This window comes from Orcinus orca, chromosome 12, assembly GCF_937001465.1.
Source record: "Orcinus orca chromosome 12, mOrcOrc1.1, whole genome shotgun sequence".
Taxonomy (NCBI): domain Eukaryota; kingdom Metazoa; phylum Chordata; class Mammalia; order Artiodactyla; family Delphinidae; genus Orcinus; species Orcinus orca.
In genome coordinates this window covers 51,934,779-51,951,014 of record NC_064570.1, presented here as the reverse complement: position 1 = coordinate 51,951,014, position 16,236 = coordinate 51,934,779, and the positions used below count along the sequence as shown (strand labels likewise).

General features: G+C 42.0%; 1 protein-coding gene across 1 annotated transcript in view; it reads left to right on the top strand.

The window, feature by feature from the left end:
- Positions 1-11,089: 11,089 nt before the first annotated feature.
- Positions 11,090-16,236, top strand: part of CRYBG1 (crystallin beta-gamma domain containing 1) — a 206,463-nt gene continuing 201,316 nt past the window's right edge. The window contains exon 1 of the mRNA XM_049695279.1: positions 11,090-11,370. Within this exon, the coding sequence (XP_049551236.1) occupies positions 11,198-11,370 (173 nt within the window). The 5' untranslated portion in view covers positions 11,090-11,197. The remainder of the gene's footprint in view (positions 11,371-16,236) is intronic.

The following is a 16,236-nucleotide window of genomic DNA, read 5'->3' as shown; positions in this document are numbered from 1 at the left end:
AAAAAATGTCCTTGAAGAATAAATTTGTAGCCATTAAATGTACTGAAATAAACATGACATAGGATCATTGTAATATACTAAATCTCCATATTGAGAAATTTTTAAAATTGTATTGAAGTATAGTTGATTTACAGTGTTTGTTAATTTCTGCTGTACAGCAAAGTGACTCAGTTTTATATATATATATATATATATATATATATTCTTTTCCATCATGGTTTATCACAGGATATTGAATATGGTTCCCTGGGCTATACAGTAGGACCATGTTGTTTATCCATCCTATATATAATAGTTTGCATCTGTTAATCCCAAACTCCCAATCCTTCCCTCCCCTCCCCTCCCTTCCCCTTGGCAACCACAAGTTTGTTCTCTATGTCTTTGAGTCTGTTTCTGTTTCATAGATAGGTTCACTTGTGTTGTATTTTAGATTCCAAATATAAGTAATATCATATAGTATTTGTCTTTCTCTTTCTGACTTACTTTGCTTAGTATTATAATCTCTAGGTCCATCCATGTTGCTGCAAATGGCATTATTTCATTCTTTTTCATGGCTGAGTAATATTCCATTGTATATGTATATATCATACCTTCTTTATCCATTCATCTGTCAATGGACTTTTTTTTTAAACATCTTTATTGGAGTATAATTGCTTTACAGTGGTTTGTTAGTTTCTGCTGTATGACAAAATGAATCAGCTATAGATATACATACATCCCCATATCTCCTCCCTCTTGCATCTCCCTCCCACCCTCCCTATCCCACCCCTCTAGGTGGACACAAAGCACGGAGCTGATCTCCGTGTGCTATGCAGCTGCTCCCCACTAGCTATCTATTTTACATTTGGTACTGTATATATGTCCATGCCACTCTCTCACTTCGTCCCAGCTTACCTTTCCCCCTCCCCGTGTCCTCAACTCCATTCTCTATGTCTGCGTCTTTATTCCTGTCCTGCCCCTAGGTTCTTCAGAACCATTATTATTATTTTTATTTTTAGATTCCATATATATGTGTTAGCATATGGTATTTGTTTTTCTCTTGCTGACTTACTTCAATCTATATGACAGTCTCTAGGTCCATCTACCTCACTACAAATAACTCAATTTCGTTTATTTTTATGGCTGAGTAATATTCCATTGTATATATGTGCCACATCATCTTTATCCATTCATCTGTCGATGGACACTTAGGTTGCTTCCATGTCTTGGCTATTGTAAATAGTGCTGCTGTGAACATAGGGGTGCATGTATGTTTTCGAATTATAGTTTTGTCTGGGTATATACCCAGGAGTGGAATTGCTGGATCATATGGCAACTGTATTTTTAGTTTTTTGAGGCACATCCATACTGTTTTCCACAGTGGCTGTACCTATTTACATTCCCACCAACAGTGTAAGAGGGTTCCCTTTTCTCCACACACTCTCCAGCATTTATTATTTGTAGATTTTTTAATGACGGCCATTCTGACTGGTGTGAGGTGATACCTCATTGTAGTTTTAATTTGCATTTCTCTAATAATTAGCAATGATGAGCATCTTTTCATGTGCATAATTGGCCATCTGTATGTCTTTTTTGGAGAAATAGCTATTTAGGTCTTCTGCCCATTTTTCAATTAGGTTGTTTGTTTTATTCTTATTGAATTGTACGTGCTGTTTGTATATTTTGGAAATTAAGCCCTTATAGGTCTCATCATTGGCAAATATTTTCTCCCAGTCCGTAGGTTGTCTTTTCATTTTGTTTTTGGTTGCCTTTGCTGTGCAAAAGCTTATAAGCTTGATTAGGTCCCATTTGTTTATTTTGTTTTTTATTTCTATTGCCTTGGGAGACTGACCTAAGAAAACATTTGTATGATTTATGTCAGAGAATGTTTTGCCTATGTTCTCTTCTAGGAGTTTTATGGTGTCTTGTCTTATATTTAAGTCTTTAAGCCATTATGAGTTTATTTTTGTGTATGGTGTGAGGGTGTGTTCTAACTTCATTGATTTACATGTGGCTGTCCAACTTTCCCAACACAACTTGCTGAAGAGATTGTCTTTTCTCCATTGTATATTCTTGCCTCCTTTGTCAAAGATTAGTTGTCCATAGGTGTGTTGGTTTACTTCTGGGCACTCTATTCTGTTCCATTGATCTGTATGTCTGTTTTTGTGCCACATATTGAGAAATCTTAAACCGTGTATACAGGCTGAAACTGTATAGTGAGGATTGTCTATAATTAACCCATGGACCACTCTCTTTAGGCATTCTTTCTTTTAAAAAATTTATTTATTTATTTATTTTTGGCCGCTTTGGGTGTTCGTTGCTGCACGCGGGCCCTCTCTAGTTGCAGCGAGCGGGGGCTACTCCTTGTTGCAGTGTGCAGGCCTCCCGTTGCAGTGGCTTCTCTTGTTGCAGAGCACGGGCTCTAGGCGCACAGGCTTCAGTAGTTGTGGCATGCGGGCTCAGCATTTGTGGCTCGCAGCTCTAGAGCACAGGCTCGGTAGCTGTGGCGCACGGACCTCGTTGCTCCGCGGCATGTGGGATCCTCCTGGACCAGGGCCCGAACCTGTGTCCCCTGCATTGGCAGGCGGACTCCCAACCACTGCACCACCAGGGAAGCCCTCTCTAGGCATTAAGTTTGCTCAAGCATTAATACTAATAATACACCAATAAAGGGGAGAATTTTTACCGTGCATCTCCTAGGACCCAAAGTTGGTTAATGACAACTATGTTTGTAATATTAGCATCACCAGATGCCACAGCAGTTTGATTAAATGTAGATAGGAGAACAACTATGTTTTGTGACTATAAGCAAACATCTAGGTACACTTCAACATGTCTCCTAAGTACAAGAATAATCTCCTATGTAACCACAGTATAATTACTACACTCAGAAAATCCAGCATTGATACAATACCATCATCTAACATAAATCCATATTCAAATATCCCCAACTGTCCATAGGCCACATGTTTTGAATCCAAAATTGAGAATCCCTCCCAGAAAGAAGTTCTCTACCACTAGGATTATATCTTTCACCTTCTTATCTGCCATATTCCTTGCACCACAAAAAGAAAACTCTTGGTTTGCTCTCATCTCTGCTGAATTTCAGGTCAGCTATTCTTTGTGGAATGTTTCCAAGCCAGCTATCGATTTGTATCTATTTTTGAGACGTTTAATATGTATTTGGGTAATTCCTGGGTTAAAGTCCACTTCTCCCACAAGACTGTTTCACAAGGATAGTGAGTGTTTCCTCCAGCCCCAAATGTATTGCCAGGTGCAAGTGCTTGGTGCACAGTAGGTTTTCAAGAAATATTTTTGGAATGAATGAATATATAAAGTGTTTAAGTTGGCAGAATGCCTGTATTGTCTTTATATCTCTCTGCATCCCATAGAGTGGGCCCTCAATGGGAGTTTAACAGACCTTTGTAAAGTGAAAATATTCAGCACCATAGCTGGAAGTATGTTCTGACTATTTCCTTTGCACTTTCCTTTGATATTTAATAACATTTAAAGAGCAGAAGAGGTATACAGGGAATGCTGAATTTGATCTCCAATTCAGTACACCGAGATGTAGGAATTTATTAACTATGGGGAGAATCATTGCTGTGACAATGGAAAAATTAATTTTTCATAATTTTCATATATTAAACTATCATTTATTATGCACTTACTAAGTGTCAAACACTGTGCTAACTACTTCACATGCATTGAAAATTTTTATTATTATATTTTTAAAGATAAGTTTTACTGAGGTATACTTGACATTCAGTAAAATTCATACCTTTTGGTGTACAGTTCCATGAATTTTGACAAATGCTTTAGTCATGTAACTAACTACCATTACAATCATGATATAGAATATGAATATTTCCATCCCCCCAAATCCTCTTATGTTCCCTATTAACACACGTCACTTACCTTCCTACTTTAGTATATTTTTCTCATTTTTTAAAATAAATTTGTTTATTTTATCTATGTATTTTTGGCTGCATTGGGTCTTTGTTGCTGCGTGGGCTCTCTCTAGTTGCAGCGAGCAGGTGCTACTGTTCGTTGTAGTGTGTGGGCTTCTCATTGCGGTGGCTTCTCTTGTTGCGGAGAATGAGCTCTAGGTGTGCGGGCTTCAGTAGTTGTGTCACGTGGGCTCAGTAGTTGTGGCTCGTGGGCCCTAGAGCTCAGGCTCAGTAGTTGTGGCACGCGGGCTTGGTTGCTCTGCAGCATGTGGGATCTTCCCAGACCAGGGCTCGAACCCATGTCCCCTGCATTGGCAGGCAGACTCTTAACCACTGCACCACCAGGGAAGCCCCTTTCCCATTTTTTTTGGAGAAGAAAAACTGAGGCTAAGAGCAGTTGAGTAATTTATTCAGAGTTACATAATTAGTAAGTGGCAGAGCTTGGACTCCAGCCAAGGTCTGTCTGACTCTAAATCACAAGATTTAACTATGCCACCCTGCCGTTACTACTTTGTGGTATTCCACTTGCTCAGCATTGTATTTCCCATTTTGTTACACAATGGCCATAGAGCTGTAACAACAAGAGGAAATTAAAATGAACCTTTCAAAAATACTAAGAATAGGGTAAATGAATTACAAGATAAATTTTATGTCAAACTAGAGGTATATACTCTATTGCATAAGATTAAAAGCAAGTAAATTTTTGGTTCGTTGATATGGTAGTAAATATTTTAGTAGTTGTGAGTTTTAACTTTACTTCACAACTGAGGACTCTATTAGCCACTTGAATCTAGGAATATCCTAGGATAAAATTTGGGGGTTTGTCGCTGCCTGACATGTCAGACCCAGACAGTTCCTGTCCTCAGGTAGCTTACCACTGAATCTCAGATAAAACGATTACCTGCATTATGGTTTTATTTAGAGTTCTAACATGATGCATCTTAGCCTAAATCAGTTACAGAGTGTTTTGCTGAATTAGATAAATTAAAAATCTACTTAAAAATAATTTTAATAGATGGAACAGGGAATCCTCAAAGTAGCCTTAATATAATAAACATTTTGTATTTGTAGTATATTAGAAAGACAGTGTTCAATTTAACTACTAAATTTGGGGGTGGTTTGTTATGCAGCAAAAGACAATAGAAAACTGATACAGGTACTAGCTTATTGGTCTGTTCAAGCAGGAAGATCAAGTCGCATTTTTGAAGTCTCCAAATTACAAATTAGCTGCATTTTGTAAGTCAGTTGTTTAAAATTTAGAATATATTGTCTCATAGAAACAGATGCATTTTCTTACCAAGTAGTTTGGAATAATTGAATCTTTATGTGGTAGTTCAGGATTTTTCCATTGCCTACATTCATTGCACATCTCTGAGGTTAAGATACAAAAGGTGCTCACAACTGAGTTGGCTGTTTATTGACCTTGTGCCAGGTCACTGCTTTTTTTTTTTTTTTGTTTGTTTGTTTGTTTGTTTGTTTTTGCGGTACGCGGGCCTCTCACCGCTGTGGCCTCTCCCGTTGCGGAGCACAGGCTGCGGACGTGCAGGCTCAGCGGCCATGGCTCACGGGCCCAGCCGCTCCGCGGCATGTGGGATCCTCCTGGACCGGGGCACGAACCCGCGTCCCCTGCATCGGCAGGCGGACTCTCAACCACTGCGCCACCAGGGAAGCCCCAGGTCACTGTTTTTTTTTAAGCAAATGTTTTTAGACAAAAAACTAGTGGCTTAAAACTGCACTATTTATTTGGCTCATGAATCTGCTGGGCAGTCCTGGTCTGGGACAGGCTTAGCTGATCTCCAATGGCTCTTTCGTGTGTCAGGGATCAGTTGGTGGCTTGACTGGGTATTGGCTTGTCCCAGATAATCTCACTCATATTTCTGATGGTTTGCTGTCTGTTCGTTGGGGGTAATAGGGGTGACTTAGCCACACATCTCTCATAATCCTGTAGGCTAGTTTAGGTATGTTCATAGAGCAGCAGGATTCCAAGAGAAGCAAGGAACTAAGCCCCAAAGTGCAAGTTCTTTTCAAGTACTGCTTGCATCACATGTGCTAATGTTTCATTTGCCAAAATAAGTCACATAACTCACTTAGATTTAAGGAGTGAGTAAATGGATTCTACTTCTTTATGGGAAGAGTGGAGAATTATGGGCATTTTTACAGTTTACCTCAATGTCAACTTAAATTCAGATAGAAAATATAAGAGAAGGCTAAAGAAAGAAATAAAAAATCAGTGTAGGTTAGAGAGAGCTGGCCTCTTGACCTCATTCTCTGTTGGAGAATGAGAAGAGATGTTAAATGCACCTGAGATTGCTGGATAGAGGGAGAAGAGTGCAAAGGGCATAATAAGATAGAGGACCCAGCTTCTATCTATCTATAAAATCTTGAAGATAGGCATCACATGACATTGCCAAAGGGATGCACTTTGCCCCAGACAACCTCCTACCTCTTTAACTGCACTGTCTTGCCTCTGTTGTGTGTAGGCTCCCCCTTACCTGCAAAGCACATAAATGTCAGTGTTACTCAGAGTTTTGTCCTTGCTCCTCCTTTATCCTTATTCTACACATTTGCCCTAGGTAATTTCACCTGATTTCACAGCATCAGCTTCCACCTATTCAGTGATGAAGTCCAAATCTACGTATGTAGCCCTGACCTGTGGCCTCCATAACCATATGTTTCAATGAATTCTTAGACATCTGTGCCTATATAGCCTCCAAGCCCTTCAGCCTCAATATGTTCAAAACCAAATTTATTTTCATGCCCAGAGACCCTGATCTTTCTCCTGCTTTCCTGTTTTTAGTTAATGGTTTCACCTTCATCCATTTACCTAAGCTAAAAATCTAACCTCATTGTCATTCTTGATTACTTCTTCTCTATTTACTACAATTCCTGGTGATTCCATCTCCTACATGATTTTGTATCCATCCCCTTCAGTCCATTTCCACCCCATTGCCTTGGTGTGGACTCTCATCACCTCTCCCCTGACCTCTTGCAGCAACCTCTTAACTGGTCTTCCTCAAATATTTTCACCTTTCTAGTTTTTCGCTACTCCATTCCAGTCAGGGACGTTGTAAGACCCAAGTTTGTTCATGTCACTCTATTTAAAAATGTAAGCTGGGCTTACCTGGTGGCGCAGTGGTTGAGAGTCCGCCTGCTGATGCAGGGGACGCGGGTTCGTGCCCCGGTCTGGGAAGATCCCACATGCTGCAGAGCGGCTGGGCCTGTGAGCCATGGCCGCTGAGCCTGCACATCCGGAGCCTGTGCTCCGCAATGGGAGAGGCCACAACAGTGAGAGCCCGCATACCACAAAAAAAAAGAAAAAAAAAATGTAAGCTGGGTCCCTATTGCCTACAAAGCTAAGTCCCAATTCCTTAAAAGCATGGCTCACCAAGTGCTTAGCAATCTGGCCCCACCTGATCATACCAGCATCATCTCCTGCCATCCTGCCCCACCCCATCCCCTTTTATCCAACCTCACTGAACTTCTCACTATTCCCCACCAACACATGCCCCTTGCACAATGCTGGGCTTTGGCCCATGTTGTTTACCCTTTCTGGATTGCCAGCCCTCTCTTCCCTATCTGATAAATTCTTATTCATCAGCACAGCTCATCAACCTGTCACCTCCCTGCTGATGACTTCCCAGAGCCATCCAGAGTTAGTCACTTGTTCTGTGTTCCCATAGCCTTTTGCCCTTTCCTTCGGCAGTGACCATCTTGTGTGCTTTTGGCTGCCTAGGTTCTTTTGAGTATCGGTGTTATGTTTGGCAAATTTTGAGCCACATGAATTCCATCTCTCTGAAGTAGAACCCAGAAATCTCAAATTTCCCTTGCAGCTAAGAAGCCATTAAAGGATCTGAGCTCCCTCAATCAGATGTACCTGAACGGAACTTTTTTTTTAGAAGTGAGCATTAGTGTGTAAGGGGGCAAGGTGTGGGGCTGATCTTCGGTCAAGAGTGATCAGAACAAGTCTTTGATTCTTGGGATGGCAGTAGCAGAGCTGCCTGTGTGTAGCCCCTACTGAGGAGAGGTGATAAGTGTGGTGTTTGCTAGACCAGCTCTCAGGAGTGGCTGGGCATGTTTGGGCTTCAGAGTCTGGCTCTCCAGCTTTGTGGGATAGTCTGTGAGCCATCTCACATGCCATGGTAAGTTAATTTATTGCTTAAACAAGCCTAAGTTTGTCTACTTTTGCAATGACTGGAAAACAGTGAAACACTTTGGTTAGAACATATCAAGTTTTATGGTACAAGTTGTATTTAAGTGTCTATTTCCCTCACTAGATTAATCACAAGTACTGTATTTTAGGTCTCCTATACGTAGTTCTAATTTCTTATAACTCAGATAAAAAAATCTATATTGGGTGCCAACTCTGTGCCATGCACCGTGCTAGTCACTGGGGATATAATAGTAAAAAAGACCCATGTGATCTTTGCTCTTACAAACTAAACAGTCTACAAGATCTGTGCCTGAAACATTCTAGGTATCCAGTTAGTTTAAATACCAATTCATTTGATTAATTATTTCAATGAATGGATATTTACATTTTGAAAATGTAAAAATAAATGAGAAATGTTCTTGTGTTTCAGGCTAATAGGAGACACATACGTAAACAAATCATGTCCGTGCGGTATGGACAGTGTGATAACTGAAATATGTTCCAGATTCCTTGATGGTAGAAGGGAATAGCATGAAGAATCTGCTTGGAGGAGTCAGGAATGAAAGAATGAATTACTGAACTTGTAATATTTGAGCAAGTGTGCTTGAGAAGATGTCCTCTTTTTTCCCTTTAACTTCTCTTTTCCCTCTTTCCCTCTTCCCTTCTCTTCCTTTTTTCTTGCTGATCCCTTTGCCCTTTAAGATTCAACTCAAGGGGCTTCCCTAGTGGCACAGTGGTTAAGAATCCTCCTGCCAATGCAGGGGACACAGGTTCGAGCCCTGGTCCGGGAAGATCCCACATGCCGCGGAGCAACTAAGCCCGTGCACCACAACTACTGATCCTGCGCTCTAGAGTTCATGAACCACAACTACTGAAGCCCACGCGCCTACGCTCTGCAACAAGGGAAGCCACCGCAATGAGAAGCCCATGCACCGCAACGAAGAGTAACCCCCGCTCGCCGCATCTAGAGAAAGCCCGTGCGCAGCAACAAAGAGCCAACACAGCCACAAATAAATAAATAAATAAATAAGATTCAACTCAAGGGCTACTTTTATAATAAACCTTTACTGACCACTCCTCTTCCTCCCTCCCAAACTCCCAGGCTGGGTTAGTAATGTTTCCAAACTCCCATAAGGCCTGGTACATACCTCTACTAATTCTCTTACCCTTTGACGTATATCATCTATGTGTCTGTCAGTCACCAACAACCCTTCCCCCCCAAGTCAAGGCCTGGCACATAATTAGTACTCAGTAAACTCAATAAATGTTTCTTGAGGAAATATAAATTAAGACTACAGTGAGATAACATTACACCTCCATCAAAATGGCTGAAATTTAAAAAATTGATATCAAGTGTTGATGAAAATATAGAAAAACTGGAAGTTTTAAACATTGCTGAAAGGAGAACAAATTGATACAACCATTTTGGAAAATTTTTTGGCAAAATCGATTGACGCTGAACATACGCCCACCGTGTTACCCAGAGGCTGAGCTCCTGGGTACATATCCAAAAGAAATGGATGCTTATAGTGCAACAGGTTCACACCAGCTTTATTCGTAATAGCCCCAATCTGGAAACACCTAAATGTCCATCCACAGTAGAACAGACAAGTGAATTGTGGTATATTTATATCATGGGAGAGTACACAATAATTTTTTAAATGAAAAACTGCTATGTGAAGCAATGTGGATGATTCTCATAGACTAATACTGAGCAAAAGAAACCAGAGACAAAGAGGTACATCTTGTGATTCCACTTCAGTGAAGTTCCAGAAGAGTCAAAATTAATCTCTGGTGATATAAATTGAAATAATCGTAAACTTTTACAGAAGGGAGGGGTAAGGCAGTGGAAGGGGACAGGAGAGGGACTAAGGTGGTTTGGGAAGTATTCTATATTTTTATAATGGTATATTTAAAATCCACATACAGAAGGATTTTCTAAGGCAATGTCAACTGTCCTTTTTAAAAACATTTTATACCCCCAACCACATAAATATGTAAATATTTGAGTTATATACTTAATGGTTTGTGCTTTTTTTTTTACTATATGTAGGATTACATTGATAAAAATGTAAATATAAAAATAATTAAATAAAAATGAATGTTCTTGAATGAATGAATGAATAAGTTGGGTCTTCAAAGAGCAAAGAAAGAAGAAAGTATTACAGTGTAAGAGGGACTTGTACTGCATTGAATTTTAAAGCAGTACTTGGTTCTTCAGCACTTTATACTCCAATAATGCCCAAAGTGAATTGCTCATGGACTTCTTTTGCTTAAGTATTAGTCCCCTTTGCTACTTAACCAGGATTGTGTGGTTAAAAAAGGAAATCATTAACAGTAAAACAGATGTCGGAGAGGCCTGTGGGACTGGCATTAATTCACAATGAGGGATCTATTAAGCCCTTGGGAACTGGGGAATATGCCTCATTCCCTTCAGTTTTTTATCCTTTTGTGCTTTATGAGGTGCAAGTACAAATTAATTTTTCAGACTCTTGAAGGGAGAGGAGAGGAGTTGGCACCCGTGATTACAAACAGGAACAGAAGCCACCCCTCACATGACATTGCTCAAGACACCTAAAGGGCAGAGTAGATGAGTTCTAATTGCCGAGCAGCCCGGCCACGGGATGCGCCTCTCCCCATACTTCTTTCAGGCGGGGCTCGTGGCTTAGCATTCTTCGTGCCAGCCTTGCGAAGGCCAAGAGTGACCAGCAACTCCTCAGACGACCGATGGCACATGCGTCAGAGGTGGTGTCAAAACCCGACCCGACTCTTGCTCCCACTAGGGTAGAGGATGCAGCGTCAGGAGACGCGGTTCCCAGGCTGTCCAGTAGGTGTCGCTGTCCCGCGACCGCCGCGCTCCTCGAGGCCAGGGCCCGGGGGCGTGTCCTCCCTACCTTGGGACTCCGGCGCGCGCACCTCACCTGGGCTCCCGCCCCTTGCCTTCCGCGCCGCGGTCGGTGGGGGGGCGCGCTGTGCTGCGGTCCCGCGACCAGGGGGCGGGGTCGGACGGCGCGCTGGGAAAGGCGGGCCAGCTTGGCGCCCAGGTGCGTTCTTCCACAAGGGCCGGGCGGCGGAGACGGCAGCATCCGAGGAGCCGGAGGAGGAAGCAGACGAGAAGATGCCACTGTCGCTGCCACCTCAGGGCGACCACGGGGAGTCCAGTCCGTCCAGGACCCCCAAGAAGCACGCCTCTTTCCATATCTGGCGCTCCAAGAAGAAACAGCAGCCTCCGCGGTCTGACTGTGGGGTGTTCATTCCTCACCCGCCCCCGGCGTCCTTCGGCGAGGCCAGGTAAGCCCCTCGCCGAGCTCCTCCCTCCCCCCAACAGTCTCACCTCCTCCTGCCCCCTTTCTACTCCTGCTGCGCTGACCCTGGAGTCCTCTCCACCGTCAGCCCGCTCGACCCCTCTCGGAGAAGGGGAAAGGCCCAGGGTCGTTTCCCCCGACAGGAGCGTAACGGGCTCCAAGGGGGGGATGTGGTGGCCGCTGCGTGTGACCGGGTTCCTCGCGGCTTCTAGCTCAGACCAAGCTCCAGCGAGAGGAACTTGTGCCCACACATGTGTTCTTTATTTTGACTGGCAAAGACTCTACACCAGAGTCTATACTATCAACTTGCTAACGAGAGCGTGTGGGTTGTGAAGGGTTATTACCATAACGAACGATGATCGGAGCTCCACCTGGGGATTCTGTAAGACTTGATAGTGGTGCCTGAATTGTGAAGAGTCCCACTCTTGCAGTTGTTATATCTCCATTGTCCTCAGAGGATCCGAATGGAGGAAGAAGTGGGAGGAATGGTTACCCCCATTTTATGCGTGGAGAATCTGAGACCAAAGGGTGAATGGCTTGTCCCCATTGGAATCAGTGGGAGAACCAGGCAGAACCTAGTTATTCAAAGTGTAACTGCCATTGTGCTTTTAAATTCTTTGCCATGATTTTGTGATGATTTTATCCTTTATGCATAATTATTCAATTATACTATCTGAACTGATGGATTCGTTGAACAATAATCAATTGGATGTAACAGTATTTTTATGGAGTACAGGTGTGTGAAATATTTTTAATGAAGGACAGTTGGCAATATCCAGTATATCCTTCTGTATGTGTTTTTAAAACACACCTTTATGAACAATGAGAATAATATTGTGCAAGATTTGCATTGTAGGAATATTTTTCCTTTGTTTCTAAAAAAAGTCTTAATTTGCAACACATTTTCATTCATTTAGCAAATATTTTATTAACTAAGTGCTGGGATATCAAAAACAATGAGAGTGGTCTCTGTTATCAAAGACTTTTTAGTGTCTTGAGGAGCCCAAAAAGTAAACAGTGGGATAAGTGCTATGATAGTTGTTAGCATAGAGGAGGGGATCTAGGGAGGCTTCCTGGAGGAGGATGACTGAAGCGCTTTAGTCAGACAGAAAAGGGGAGGAGCAACAAGGTCTAGGCAGAGGTGCATTATGAGCATCGCCAACACTTGGAAGAATATGGTACTTTCTGAGAAGTACTTCCTGAACAGGTGGTTCAGGGCAGTCTATGTGTGAGGGCATAGGGAGAGGTGTGCTAAGAGAGAAGGTATTTTTTCTCATATTTATCATTCCCGGTAGTACTTGGTTGTAATAGGACATTTTTTTTATCCACATAAAGACTTACTGTGCTTAACTACTAATTGAAATTTCTAACAAAATATGTTACTTAATAATGATGTATCCAACATAAAAGCATTTTTCCTATTACCTCAGTAAATATTTTAAAAACTTCCATAGTGGTGGTTCTTATTTGACCTAGTCACATCATTTCATATCTATCAAATGAGATAATGCACAGCTGTAAACAATTTATTCAAACGCAAATACGTTTTAGATTGAAACTTAAAATAGGAGTCTTTGTTTCTCTCCTCGAGCTTCATGTATTTTAGTTCAGTCTTGAAGCATTCCATTCTTTCCTTCAGAACTATGATGAACTTTGTACTAACAAATGTCCTGAGAACTAAACTTACTGGTCTGTCTTTAGGATGTTTTTCTAGTTATACCATGTTTATAAATATTTTGTTTACTTCTGAGAGATTGTACCTGTTTCTAGTAAAGAGAGCAGCTAAAGCACACTTAGGTTTCCGGCCCATCTTTGGCCAACGTGGCTCTCTTGAGCCATCTGCCCTGTACGTTCATTTCTGTCCAGGATTTGGAGGTGGTGGACCTCAGCTGGAAGGTGCAGCACTCACTGTGGCCTTTGTTTCTACATAACGATGGGACAGTCAGGTGGCCACACGTATCTGCTGGGCATACACGATTAATATTGTGGGCTTTTAGAGCAAATGAAAGTGAATTTATGTCCTGGATGCGTGACCTTGCGCAAGTTACTTCACCTTTCTGAGTCTCAGTTTCTTCATATGGAAAATGGAGAAAAGAGTAATACTAACTTTGTAAGGCTGTCATGAATATCACATGATAATTCATGTGATTAAATGTAAAACTCTTATCACACTTCTGGACACAAAGTAGAAACTCAGTAAATGTGAAGCCACCACCACCACCACCACCACCATCATTATTATAAATGCAAAGGTCTAATGGGAGAAACGGAAAAAACAGGGTTGGGGAGGGGGAAAATGCTTCTCTTCCTAAAAGAGCTTTTACCACTCCAACGATGGTTCAAAGTTTATTGATGTCAGATTTCTGTATTCTGCAAATATTTGTGACTTTCAGTGTAAATGTTCTAAAATTCAGTGACCATTGCTTGCTTTCTTTACATAAAATAATTTGAACATGGCTGACTCTCCTCCTGAAATTCACACTTAGAGGTTTTTTCCAGCTTGGTTTTGGTAAACATGTTAATATGTAATTTTCCATAGAAATAGAGCCTCGCCCTTCTGGGTCAGCCTCATCTCCTGTCTCGTGCATTCTGCTCTTGCCATCAGAGGGACCACGTTGGTGTGTGGAGAGGGCATGGCGAGCTATGGCCAGACTTTCCTTAGCAGCCATTAGTGGCACCGTCATTTATTAGGTTTTGAATTACACTTCATTTTTAAAAAATTTTTTATTTATTTATTTTTGGCTGCGTTGGGTCTTTGTTGTTGCGTGCAGGCTGTCTCTAGTTGTCGTGAGCGGGGGGCTACTCTTCGTTGCGGTGCGCGGGCTCCTCATTGCGATGGCGTCTCTTGTTGCGGAGCACGGGCTCTAGGGGCACGGGCTCTGTAGTTGTGGCTTGTGGGCTCAGCACGGGCTCAGTAGTTGTGGCGCACGGGCTTAGTTGCTCCTCGGCATGTGGGATCTTCCCGGACCAGGGGTCGAACCCGTGTCCCCTGCATTGGCAGGCGAATTCTTAACCACTGCACCAGCAGGGAAGCCCTTGAATTATACTTCATTTTGTAAACAATTTATTCAGAGTGTGGATTCTCTATCTGGGTTTAAATCCCTGTTCTACTTACTGTGACACTGAGCTGTGTCATCCTGGGCAAGTTATTATCCTTTCTGTGCTTCAGTTTTCTCATCCATAAAAGGGACATAATAAGCATTGTTATAAAAATAAGTAAGTTAATGCATGTCAGGTGCTCAGAAAAGTGACTGGCACATTATGAGTGCTCAATAAATGGGAGCTGTTTCTCCTTTTTCTTACTAGTATCTTGCCTATACTTTCTTTTTTTTTTTAATAAATTTAGTTTATTTTATTTATCTTTGGCTGTGTTGAGTCTTTATTGCCGCGCACGGGCTTTCTCTAGTTGCAGTAAGCGGGGGCTACTCTTCGTTGCAGTGTGTGGGCTTCTCATTGCGGTGGCTTCTCTTGTTGTGGAGCACAGGCTCTAGGCACGCAAGCTTCAGTAGTTGTGGCACGCAGGCCCAGTAGTTGTGGCTCGTGGGCTCTAGAGCGTAGGCTCAGTAGTTGTGGCACATGAGCTTAGTTGCTCGGTGGCATGTGGGATCTTCCTGGACCAGGGCTCGAACCTGTGTCCCCTGCATTGGCAGGTGGATTCTTAACCACTGTGACACCAGGGAAGCCCTATACTTTCTTTTGAGTAGTAATTTCATTGTTTATTTTCTGCTAGAAAATAGTTCTTCCTTTTTATTCTCCCTAATCAAGACATCCAGTGTTATTTTGACTAGAAATGGGCTCTTCGCTAAGGTCAGTACAGTGAATTAAAAATGATCACCCACGAACTGAACTGAACTCGAAACCTAGAAGCAAGCATTAATGCTCTCTGCAGGGAAGCCAAACTCAGGTGATGGCTGGGCTCCATAATCCTCTGAAAATCAGCAGACCTGGTTTCATTTGGAGGAAAAAATGCAGCCAGAGCCAGAGAGCAGAGCATCCTCATTTCAGGGTACATAGGTTCAAGTTTTGGGACTGTCAACAGTCCCTTAGTTTTTCTGTCCTGGCATGGACCTTTTCCTTCCATAAAGGGAAAACAACTTAACTCCCTGTTTATATCACTAGAGTGTTGTGAGGATAAACTGCTGTTTTATTCCATGAGAAAAAGAACAATAAAATGTTATTTGAAAGCGTTCTGGAACTGTAGAGTGTTAGTCTTCGTGACTTAATTGACTCTAGTTTTCAGTCTTTTGTGGCTGGTTTAGTGTTTAGAACTCTAAACAGGTTTAATTATTTTCTAATATAAAGGACATAGCTAGATAAGCCTAAGTTTGTTTTACCTAATATTGCATCTAAACTGGTTAATACATACTGGGTTATTTCCCTTATTTAGCTTATGCCAAAGGCAAGAGTTTGACATTTTAAGTTTATGTGGTTTCACCACTGATAAAGCAGGAGTTTAAATTTTAGCCCTGTCACTTACTAGCGGTGAGCTCCTGGGGAAGTTTCTTTACTGCTCTAACTTCAGTTTCATGATCTGCGACCTACCTCTTAGCATTGTTTTGGAGACTTCTAAATATGTATTTACAATGACTAGCACAGTGCCTGGAAGATAACAGAGGCTCAATAAATAGCTCTGAGAGCACGCTGCAGTGGAAAAAGGCATAGACTGTGGTGTTGGACAGACTCAGTTTCAAATTTGTCTCTGCTATTTGGATAAGTTTTGCTAAGCCTCAGCTTTCTCTGTAAAATGGAGACAATAGCACTTCTCTTCTGGGGCTCTCTGATGGTTAAATACTATCTATGTAAAACACCTGGCCCAGGGCCCAACCTGAAGCAGGTGCTGGACAGATGAAAG